This window comes from Rhea americana, unplaced genomic scaffold (genome assembly GCF_003343005.1).
Source record: "Rhea americana isolate MKP2758 unplaced genomic scaffold, rheAme1 scaffold_26, whole genome shotgun sequence".
NCBI lineage: Eukaryota > Metazoa > Chordata > Aves > Rheiformes > Rheidae > Rhea > Rhea americana.
The window spans coordinates 3,649,456-3,661,873 of record NW_028186379.1 but is presented as its reverse complement, the minus strand read 5'-3'; the positions used below and the strand labels follow the sequence as shown (position 1 = coordinate 3,661,873).

General features: G+C 35.6%; 1 protein-coding gene across 1 annotated transcript in view; it reads right to left on the bottom strand.

Annotated features, from left to right (window-relative positions):
* Positions 1–3,297: 3,297 nt before the first annotated feature.
* The window catches only part of ANKRD28 (ankyrin repeat domain 28), an 83,810-nt gene continuing 74,689 nt past the window's right edge, over positions 3,298–12,418 (bottom strand). Inside the window, exons 24-28 of the mRNA XM_085307517.1 lie at positions 12,139–12,284; positions 11,863–11,945; positions 11,635–11,717; positions 10,724–10,815; positions 3,298–5,023 (exon numbers count right to left, since the gene is read on the bottom strand). Of these exons, the coding sequence (XP_085163643.1) occupies positions 4,737–5,023; positions 10,724–10,815; positions 11,635–11,717; positions 11,863–11,945; positions 12,139–12,284 (691 nt within the window). The 3' untranslated portion in view covers positions 3,298–4,736. The remainder of the gene's footprint in view (positions 5,024–10,723; positions 10,816–11,634; positions 11,718–11,862; positions 11,946–12,138; positions 12,285–12,418) is intronic.

The following is a 12,418-nucleotide window of genomic DNA, read 5'->3' as shown; positions in this document are numbered from 1 at the left end:
AAGAGAAGATTCCAAAAAATACTAATTTTAGGTTAAGCATAGCTGAAAAAATAAATTATTCTTAGGCTCTACAATTTTGCATAGTCTTATTGGCTATTACRATTTCATCTAAGGAATGGCAGTTGAGTGACTGACCTGTTAACATRCTCGTTTCTTTTGGTGAGCCTTGTGTTCTAGTTCCTCATTTTTTAAGTTGCATTTTATTTGCTGAAAGAATATGTGGGGAATAGGAGATCTGAGATTCTTAGCTTTGGTTGTCTTCAGTCATTTTTGAAATGTGYATTTAACGCATTTGATTTTGAACTGATCATTTGATAACCACTATGGCAGTTAGAAGTATGTATAGTGAAAAGAGCTCAAGGATCTCCTGCTTTGAATGAATTCTCTTTGGGGTTTCAGAAAGCAAAACAGTCAAGAAGCTGCTAAATTTTGACCTTAAGGCTTCTTAAATATTTACAGACAGTAAGTATATAAATATTTACAATCTCATATTCTATCAAACTCTCCTTCAAGCTGCCTCATTGTGATCCAGGAGCTGGTCACACTCACCTTTGATACAACAGCACAACAAGTTTGCTTATCCTGCAACRTATATTGGACAGAAGTATGGAAAGGGGAGTTTCTCTATCTCATTAGATACAAGTTTGCTAATGTAAAAGTAGGTTTCCTCTGCTAGGGTTTATTAAAGATCATGAATTGTTTGGCACCTACAGTGGTGTTCTTGMTAAACAGTGCACAAAGTCCAGAACATACATGGTAGAAAAGCATTCACGTTGTTCACTGTGCTTGCGGTTCTAGTACCACAGTGATCACGTCTAGAAGGACGGACTAATGAGTGATCAAAGTATTTTGACCATCAGTACTAGCCTCCCCACCCTACTCTGTAGCTTGAAAAATGTGCATTCTTTGGCACAAATGTTTTTTGTATTTAGTTTTGAAGCAGTTATCATAAATTAGGCTAAGCAAGTAAATGCACATATTTTAAGCTAGTATTTCACATATTTATTAGGCCTAAAGAAAAAAATGGCACTTACCTATAACATATTTGCAAAGTGTATTATGCAGAGCTATTCAGATTTTAGCTACATCACAGCTACTAGAAAATAAGACATTCTGGCCTAACAGTTTGCTCAGGGCACTTTGCTCTGTTTCCTCCCTGATAACCCAGGTGAGTATGTTAGGGTGTGCTTTCACACCCTGTTCCCCAGCATTCAACTAAAAAAATTGGAAAAAACGGAAAAAAAAAAAAAAAATTACCATATGTAACATTTTTCACCTTCATCTTTGAGTGAAAATAAACCTATTCTAAAATTGTGTGACTAGGCAATAACCTAAACCCCTAAAACATCACAGAGTAAGTCACAGGACAGAAAAAGCTGAGCAAACCTGGTTGTTCTCATTCCTTAAGTGATTTTGAGCACAWAAGTTTTTCTTTATTCTAATATACTACTTCAGTAATCTAGCTAAGTCATACTGCTCTCGTGGTGAACATCTAAGAGATGGTTTGCATGAAACCTGTAACAATAAGCGTGCATCATTAACCCCTACAAAAAAGAGTTCTTTTAGAAAGATGGAAAATCTCTCTAGTTTCTAGAGGTAAACAGGCTTCCATTCAGGTAGGCGCACAGTTTTTCTTCTCTTCTTCTTCTTCTTCTTTTTTTTTTTTAATAGAACATCCACAGAGCATTAATTCATTTGTTTTACAGAATCAAGGATCCTTTTGTTTATTGACCACACGTTTAAGAAAGTGGTCTTTAACCATGATAACCATGATGTTCCTTAAAAACATCACATTCCATTTTTCGAATAAGACATTTTAATAATAGCCCATATTTTCACTTACAAGGCACAGTCACTGTCCTCCTCATATTGCTAGACAATATGAATCCTCCTCCCACCCCCTTTTTAAATAGCAGTGACCACATACATGTAAGTTGAAATCTATGTGTTCAATAGATAAATTCTAGCAATAAAAGACAGGAATCAGGTAATTCTGAATCCCTAGGCGGAATTACTAATTTGCAATAAAAAGCAGACACATCATCTGGAGCTCAGAAAACAAGTTCAGAATTTTTTTTTTTACTTAATGTTACTAAATGCAGTAAAAAAGTGTACTTAAGATAAGAATGGAATTRGGGAACAGCATGATTTCTGATGGTCATAAGGAAACGAGGGTGTTCAGCGGCACTGTTTTCTGCATTTGCCTATTTTCCATATCCAAATCACTATCTCTTGAACCAAAACCTGAGCTTTTTCTCCTCAATTATTCATGCAAGTAGTGAATACGGTGTTCCCAGTATAAATAGTGTTCTCAGTCTCTAATGCCATAGTATGTTTTTTGAATAAGGCAGGAATGTCCTGTCCTATACACTGCCGTTTGGGAACAGACACCACATACTGAGATAACAGGCCATCCTGAAGCCAAATAAAAGTTAAGCATAGATGGTAACAGCCTTTAATACCAGGTTCTCACAGTTGCTTTGGAGCAACAAAAATTAGACAGCTGCATTAACAGAAATAAATGATCGTTACCTTCCAAACAGCAAGCGCTATTGGCAGTCTGATTCAGATTTCCCACAAGAATATAAGGGAAAATGAATCGATGCTGTTTTAACCTTGAGATGTAGTGAATCTCAAATCTGGCTCATATGAGTCTTTTGATTGCTGCCTGCATCCTCAGTTGAGGCATATAAATCTCTCYTAGGTACTCCTATACTTTGAAAGATTTAGAGGTAACCCAATACAGAAATCATGATCTCCTTCCAGTCACCTAATTCCATTGAAAGACAAACAACATACTGCACATATAAACAATGAACACAGGCACAAACAAGTAATTTAACTTTTAGATTTCTTTGTAAGTACTGCTTTCTTAATTATGCCTTTAAAACAACTGCAAAATTTGAATAGCTCACCTTCACTTTAGATCTGAAAGGATGGCAAAGCCTTTGAAAAATAGACTATAAATTCTAACAGTTCAACAAAAGAGACTGTCGTTAGTGCTTAATAGATACAAATAAATTATTCATTAGTACAACGCACATTTGGGTTTTATTATACTCCGTAAAATATACAGGAATCTTGATGTACTGAAAGAGTGCAGGTAAATACAGTATTCAAGCAGTCACTATTTCTATGTACATGCTCATTAATTCCTCAAAAACCCCACAAAATTATCAAATAGATCAAAATATTGTCCCATGTTTCCACACTATGTTCAGAAAACCAGCTGATAATTTACAATATCATAAAGATTTCCAGTTTCACAATACAAAAAGGATAAAAAGGAAATTAGACTCAGTTTGTAGTAATTTATTTGTACTTTACCAGGACATGCAAGAATTCCTTGCATGTACATGAACAATTTCACTTGAAAAGTAACAGTTATAGTTAAAGCAGAACCAAATAAAGTAAATACTCATATTTAACAGACAAAACCTCAGTTTTCTTATGTCAGTCTTTCATTTTTCAGGCAATTGAAAAACCACAGTAGTCTGTTATAAATTAAAAAAAAAATATTCGGGCGAGTCTGAAATACATTACAGGGACCTGTTTCTTCTGTTTATTTTCTAAATGGAGCACAATAAAGATACACAGCTCTTCCCACAGACCAGACACTGTACTTTTTTCTAATAGGGAAACTTACTTTTAAATTCACCTCCCCTCCCCCACCCCATGTAACAGGATTAAAAAAAAAAAGTGATAGGGAACAAACAAATTTAACCCTAAGTATGATTTTCTGTTATAAGGAAGTGGACAAATTGCTGAAAAGATCTCAGTCACAACAGGCTTATCACAACTTTYCAATATTTTATGCGGTTTCATACTCCAAGTTACTCTTGTGTATTTTAAATTAAAAAAAGCTCAATTCAAAACCCAAAAGTTAAAAAAAGTCTAAAACAGTGCAACAATTACTGCTTCCCTCCCAGATCTCCCACCCCTTCCCTTGTTTATTACACTGTACATGTTTCACCCTGACTCCACCTTGTTAGCTGGTTTAATATTATAAAAGTATGACAAGTTCATTTTCATTTCATCTAAAAGAAAAAGAAAACAAAACTTAAACTACATCTGCTTTTTTCAYGGTAGATTTAATAGTGTTGGAAGGCTTTTAGATGATTAAAAAAAATCCAACATTTAAAATCAAATCTAAGCTTCTTTCCCAGAAGTAGTTAAGGTTTGGTTAAAACAAATTGTCAATTAACCTTTTCCAGTTTCCAAAAAAGAAAAAAAAAGGTACTTAATTAAAAAAATCTTTAAATTATTTGGTCCTTTGGCAATTTGCAGCACAAACAATGCCTACTGTACCAAACTCATTTATTGCCTTCAAAATGGTTTTAGTTTTATTGATAATACTTAAATCTAGCATCCTTTCGGTTGTACAATAGTGTTGTTCATTTACATCAAGTAGGGTGCCCAGTCTGCAGAAATTCTTTCTGGCACCAGAAACAGAATAGTAGAATACAATTAAATAAAACAGTTTTAACATTCTTTATTTTACTTTTTTGCCATGGATTCCAAGTACTTATTCAAGAATTTATGCTTCTTCTGCAAAATATTCTTTTAAAAATTCTCTTAGAGTCTCACAGGTTTTTCATATGCAATCGCAATAAAAAACATCTTCTCAAAGGTCTGTCCTGTTTTTGTATTCAAACTCTGACTGCTTTTTTTCCCAAAAGCACAAGCCTGACCTTCCAGCATTAGGGTTCGCTCTTCTGACCTAYAAAACGTAGCTTTCAGTAGGTCTCAGAATCTGAGTCATTGAGTTCGTCTTCTTCTGTATATGGGTAACCATCTTCCCTGCCAATGTTGTTGAAACTACAGTAAGAGCTATGGTCACTCCTCATGATTGGCAAGGAATCAAAGGTGACAGTTTTTGAGGTGTTGGTGTAATGATTAATGGCATTGAATGTAAGGGAAGGTAATGTGCTGCTTGATGAAACAGGCATCATCGTGGCCAGAATGAGAGCTAGGCAATCAGCCACATCCTTATTGGGTGCACAGGCCAAAGCTGGTGTGTAACCTAGAAGTCAAGATAAAACCAAAAACCTTCATTTAAAAAAAAAAAGGACAATGTAAAAATTTCTCCAAGATCATATCATCTTTCAGCTGCAAAAGTATTATATATTGCTTAGTTCTGCACTGTTTTAAAAAACATTGCATAAAATTAAATGCATTATCARTATTTTTTACTTTAAGGTATGGAAATATCCCAGAAGTCAAGGGGCTTTGGAGCAGAGATTTGATTATTTTGTTAAGTAAACTCAGAAGTTCTAGGCCAGTGTGAAAAGCCTGGATCTGAAAATAATAAGGAAGTCAACAGGGTGAGGAGCYGACAGTGATTGGTGAAGGAATTCACTAGGGAAGCCACTGCAGAAACCACAGTTAAACATACTAAATTTTCTTCATCCAGAGGCTTCCATTTAGTTGTTCAGCACAGACAGAACAGTGTTATTAAAATATTTATCTGAAAACAAGTTGGCTAAAACATCAAGGCCAATTATTCAAAAGATGAAAATACAAAATTTCAATCAATCTGTGCTTTATTACAACAYAGAGTAATATGAAATTATATAGCCAATATCTAGTTTTTATTTGAGGGAAATAKATTAAGAAAACCACAAAAGTCTGAGGAAATGCCAGCTGGATTAGTGGGTTAGGACTTGCARAGAGAAATAAGATCTCTTGGCTGCACAACCGGTCTGGCCAAACTCCATTTGCAAGGCAAAATTACTGTGACAGCCCTCAAACACAGGAGGGCTCAGGCCTTGAAATGATTTGTAGTTAGCTCATATAGGTGCTTAATCTCTTCTGGGTAACTCTGGCTCTATTTTTCTCCAACATTTCTCCCTTTGTGATTTCCTCCTTCCTAGGTACTTGCCTCCTCTCCTCATTAACTACCAAGAAAAGTGCTTCAAACTCTCCTGAGTGGAGGTCTGTCTGTGAGTTGCTCCTGTCTCTAGTTTTAGGCTTAATAACTCAGCAAGCTGCATGAGGATAACTTTTGCCACAGGTCTTAGGGTACTCCTACAGCACATGAAGAACAGCACAGAGGCACTGAAATTGGTGRTGACAGTAGCAGCTCTGGAAGCACGACAGTCACATTAGTGCAACTATAGGTAACTCAGCTAATTTTGCTGCCAAGGCCAAAGCAAGCTTCTCTACCTGGCTCCATACACAAGTGGGCAGCCAGATCGTCTCGTAGCACCTCTGCAGTACCTTTCACTGTATGGGGCAGATAAGCCCGCAATGAATTGAGCAGAAGACTCATGTTCACGTACATCTGGGAGTATGAAGTCCAGCACTGCCCTTAAGCCCCATCTTAATAGTGTATGGCATCCAGGTAAAAGGCAAAGAAATAACACAAGGCTTTAAAAGAAAGCCACGTGATGGATTTCTATCTGGACGTTAGGAAGGCATGGAAAAGGAGGCAATGTTCATTTTACCAGCAAGTATTTCAACTACTAAGGAATTGTTTTTATTGTAGAAGTAGGTGCAGTTAAAGTTTTAGGATACAGTTCAGGAATAGTTACTGTGTGGTCAAATAGTTGTACAGTTGTACAGAAGTTTTAAACAAGTAGGCACATTATGGAAAATAATTGTAGTTAGGACTGAAGAAAACAGCAGAGACAATCTTGCACTTGAACTATTTGCTTAGTACAGACATTGTGCTTGATGCTTGGAACAGATTAAGACAACAGCCCCTGCCCAAAGGTGCATACAATCCAAGATAACAGACAGAGAATTCAAGCACAAAACGCACCAGCTGACCATGCGATAGGGCCGTACAGAAGTGCAGCGCAGCAGATGTTTTCATTGTTAGTAAGGTATCACAGCACTTAAACAGCTCAGAGTTAACAGTGACAGTCTGCAGAAGAGATACATTTTGAGAGGATTCAAAAGCAAGGGCCAGAGCTTGCTACACTTGGATGAAGAGTGCATTTCAGGCATGTAAGGCAGAACAGAAGGCTCAGAATTGATACTCAAATGCACATAATTTAACAGCTACAACTGCTGGAGACTGTATAAAGGTAAGAGGACACACAAGATAAATTTATTCATGCTGGCCATACTTGACATCATTTCTTTTACTAATGTTGTTTGATAACTGTGTTTGAAAACTGTGCAAAATCACCAGCAATTTTTTTTCTACTTCTTACAAGAATGCTTCTTGCTAACATCTTSACTACTCATGTCCCTCTGGAACTAACCATCCCTATTAGTCATTAAAAAAAGGGGGGGGGGGCAACCTGACAATTAAGACAACTTCTTGCTTCTATTAAATATTCTCTAAAAACAGCATTTATAATGATACTTAATTTTAGATTTTGAGCTTCTGGCTTTCAGAAGTTAGGAATGAAATATCACATTTTTATTCTTTGCTCAAATACAGCAAGATGAAGTAACTGCTTGCTCCATAAAAGAGTGACATCTGTGTCCTCCACCACTTTCTTTTGTCCATATTATTTTAAAGTTAGAAGAACACCAAAGAATATCTTCATGTCCTTTAACAGCAGAGTGATCATTCATCTCTCAGTGCAACAACAGTTACAAATTCCTTAATTTTCCTTCTAATTAGAAGTTGGTAAATCTACTGACTTCATTGAAACATCCTTACTTAGTGCTTACATCCTGTTCCCCATAAACTACACTCATATCTGCRTAAGTTTTGAAAAGAGAAAAAAAAAATCACTAGAGACAGAGAAGCAGAGAATGTTGTATGTTCCCATACAACAGAAAATGGATCCTGCATGCCAGACATGGACTTAAGACCAGGACTTTCCCTGCCAAACACTGAGCTGCTCCTCCCCAGGGGTGTGAAAGTGTTGAGGCTTACAGGAAAATCAGATGTTTATTAATGCAGAGAAATTTCTCAAGATAAACTGAATGAAGCCTTATGCTTGGGAAAGAGAAGAAAACCTGCTGAGACATGAGTCATCTCTTAAGCACCTATAAGAAAAAAAGTGTTTCAGAAAGCATGAGGACATCTCAAATATGAACAAGAATCTAAGCAAAAGAAGACCTGGGAAAGAACTAGAAAAAGGCCCTTTTTTAAAAAAATGCACTAATAGGCCAATTTTTAACGCACTGATAGGCCAATGCTCACCATAAAAACAATGAATCCAAAAACAACAGAAACCTCCACACTGCTGCTATGTCAGTCTCTGGATTTAGAGACTGCAACAGTCTCCTCTCACTAATGTGCTGCACATTTGTATGACACATAATAGACAGATGGCACCAAGAAATTTAGCTAAGTTACATAGACCAAAAAAAAACCTTGAGAAATTGGCTAAATGATCAAAAATATAACTTAGACTGGTGCCAAGCAGGAGGGGGAGGATAATGAACTTCTCCAGATATGTAGAATCTGCACAAGTTATATAAAATTCAACAGAAATTTTCTGGATGTGGGTGATGACAAAATTTCAGCAAGACAGGTGTGGAACATAGGAAAACAACTGAGAGACTCAAATGAGAACTGTTATAGAACCCTCATGATTAAGGGTGTCATGACTGATATAGAACTGATAATGAACCCTCGACGTAACTTTTCTTGAGAAGGATACTGCACAATTAATTAGTTGTTGCAATTGCATTTAATCTTGTGAGAGCCCAAAGAATTAAATTTTTTCAGAGACATTAGTTCCTAAACATCTCAAAAAGTGACTTTACTACAATAAGAGAACCTCTATAACAAAAATAGTAGGATTTTAAATCTAGAGTTTTTAAAAWAATACTTTATAAATTTATAAAAATGTGTAATCCAGATAAAGTAGCAGGGGGTATGAAGTAGTTTTGTACAGATACAGATATACATACAGACTGCTTGCAAAAAAATATCAAGTTCAYGTAGTCTTTATAGAAAGGGAAACAACTTGAAAGATGAAATGGGGATCACCACTCCATAATATCTGAGGTTATGCCGGATACAACATATTCTACATATCAAGACACACTTCTGTRTAAAAGGTTAATTGAAATTTTACTTCCAGTTTCATCCAGCTCTATCTGAAAATGCCAATGCTTGTGTGGGCAGTCACTATACCTATATGAGTTATGCTGAAGAGAATATCAGCTCTGCGATGCAAAAGATTCCAGTGACTATTTTTTCAGTGTTTTCTATGCAAACAGTTTCCATCTTTGAAAAAAAARGAATCATACTCTTTCAAAAAAACCCTAATTTTTCCTATACTTCTACTCCATTATTAGAATTAAATAAATATATGTAATCATTTTTTGCTTTAGAAACACTTACACCCTGGTGGTGAATGCTAAAATCCAAGAGAAGYTGACCTAAAGCAGAAAGTGGCTATCACTACTGCCAACTTTTCCATTTAATATAAAAGATAACCAACGGAAAGAAGAAACCTTTTGCAAGTGTAATAGCCAACTTGCTGACGTACTAATACTTCCAAGGATTAAGAAAAATCTACCATGACAGGTGAAGTAGATTGATAAATCCCCTGGAAACTTCTCTTGCTCTCTCACAACTGGAAGTATTCATAACTTTGCATATATTATACTCTGAACTAGCACATTTACCCAGCAGACAAATAATTCATTATGAATATTCTCAAGGCTGCTTAAAAATTTATAAAAAAAGAAACTGCTACTAGAAAGAAAAGTTAGGAGCCACAGTGAAGAACAGATTAGGCAGTACTCAAAATTATTTTAAATTTAAAATATTAGAAGAAATTTAACAGGCTATGCTTAGATTCTCAGCCAGAGAACTATGACTTATACAAGCAGCTTTCTCTGTTAAGTCAAAGATTCACCCTAACAAGGGACTGACTGACTGCAGACGAAAAGCCCATGAAACTGGCTGTACAAATGGCTCCCACAGCACACTTGCGACGAGAAACAAAAATCAAAAAGGTATGTTTTCCAACCTTTTCATTTTAGGAAGTTTCATTTAACAGCTACTAAACCTCTTCTCCTCCTGTTCCCTATTTCAAGCAAGGAATGATCTTTAAATCACCCATGTCACTTTAAGCAGTGTCATTTGAGAAACACTGCAATTGGAAAATCACAGTAAACATCAAGGGAGGAAAAACTTCTCAAAGCAGAAAACGAGCAGCTGCTGCTTTTCTTTAAAAGGTATTAGTTTGAGGTTGGCAGAGCAGTAGACAATCTCTCAAAAGCACATCTTCGGAGGACCACAGATTGCTTACATGAGAATATGCAAATGAGAAGTCAGTGTATCTATTTTTTTGTTCTTGCAATGTATAGGATTTGTTCCCTGTGATAAGGCAGTTACTTTTTCTTACTTCTATGYGGTAAAAAACTCTCAAGAGCCAGAAGCTTCACACTCAATAACTGGGATCTATAATTCACACTTACTTTTAAAAACTTTTAAAACCAATACACTCTGGTAAAATGAATGGCAATTCAATCCAGCTTCCTAATAGCTGRAAGTTATAATGCACTTTGAGCATTAGGTTTTTCAGGCCATTTCCAGTATTGCTAGACCTAATGTACTTAGACCGCAAACTCAAATCAGACATATGATGACTTACATTTTCATTCTGAAAAACTTTTGTTCCTCTTACACTTTTTCTGCTTTGCAAAAATGCCCCATCATCACCAACACAACACTTTTTCTGTGGAGAAGCCTACTATAAAGCTTATGTGAAATTTCAAAAAGCAGTTACTGTTTTTYAGTGAGTTGAGTTTAAAACCACAGTTCCTTATGGGGAAACAAGGTTAAATTCATTCTTACCATTTTCATCTACCGCAAGTACACTTGCTCCCTTCCCTAGAAGTTCTTGAACTACAACAGTTAGTCCATTCCGAGCAGCAACATGCAGAGGTCTGTGAAGACAAGCAAACTGGTATATAAACCTTAGAACAAGATATGAAATAAGATTTTAAGTAGCTTGCATCTAATTAATTGATTACTGAAGTATTTATACTTGCATGTTATTTACATGCTATCTAAACACTGGGGATATAATATCTAAGAGGGATTAAAGAAGGCAATCTCTTCTTATTGTAAAGAAACTGTACCATAACATTGTGTGCTTTCATTCTGTTTTATAGCATTATACTGAGAGTAAGTAGCTGCTGGAACAAGTGTACCTCCTCAAGTATTTTATCACATTAAAAATTTAGTATCAACTAGTATCTCACTGCTGATGTAAATCCTTCATTGAACTGTGAAAAGTGACATATCTGAACGTTACCRTATGTTAAAAAATAACTGCACGTTTCAGCTAGTTTTTTTTATTAGCTAGCTCTGAAGAAGAGCAAATCTTAATTTGCCTCAAATGACTTTTTAACTGAAGTGAATTTTAWCTGAAAAAATAGGTAATTCATAAAACAGAAAAAATATTGGCTTATGGGAAATCTCAGTGAGCTGCAATAACTCCACACAGAACTCCCTGAATCACAATACTATAAAAATTTAYTTAGCACCCTTTTCACTCAGCTAAAACTACAACTTCAAGCTTAAATGAAATACCTTTTGCATTAAAGTTGGTTGAACATTTGGTACCTATTACACAATACGTATTCAACCAATTTGAAAAAAAACTCTGAAAAAATATAGGTTTTTTTTTTTGAGTATGATACTGGTTTTAGCAAAAACAACAAAAACTGATTAGTAAAACACTACTCAGTGGTGATACATACGTTTGCAAGGCTGCATTGGTGGCATTAATGAGGTTTCTATCCGTAATCTTCTCCAGTATTAACAAGGCACTAGTCTCATGACCCTTAATACAGAGCAAACACACTGTCATATAACAAATCCACTTTAAAAATTACTTTCAATGCCTTTTCAAAGAGGTAAGTTAATATTTGCAAACAGTATTTGGTAACATAAAACTCAATACTGATCAAGTCAAAATAAGCACACACCTTGCTGCAAGCCAAGTGGAGTGCTGTGTTCTTAGAATTGTCTTGCAAAGTCAGATCAGCCTTAGCACTGCTAACCAGCACCTCTGGGGGAAATAAAGATCTGCATTAACTAAAGCATATTCCTTTAAGTTTCAATGGCTTACATTTGTGCAAAATGAAAACATCAATTTGACAAAAAAAGTCCAYAATAAGGTTAGTATAAAAGCAACTTTACCTGTAGTAAGACATTACTATTATTAATAGAGTTAACAGAAATAAATAAAGCTTTCTCTTTACCAACTGTATTTGTCTGTCCATTTTCTGCAGCCATCATTAAAGGTGTTTTCCCAGAAGCATCTACTGCATTTACTTGAGCATTATGACTGAGCAGAAGTTGTAGACACTCAACATGATCTGTAAAAGCTGCTGCATGAAGAGGAGTTCTACAAAAAATGAAAATATGCTCACTCTCAGGAAAAATTTCCTGGGCTTTCTACTTTATTCAAAGGTATATACTGGGATCCTGCAGATACAGAGATTTGGCAGGTAGTCCAAATGATGCTCCGAAATCATTATT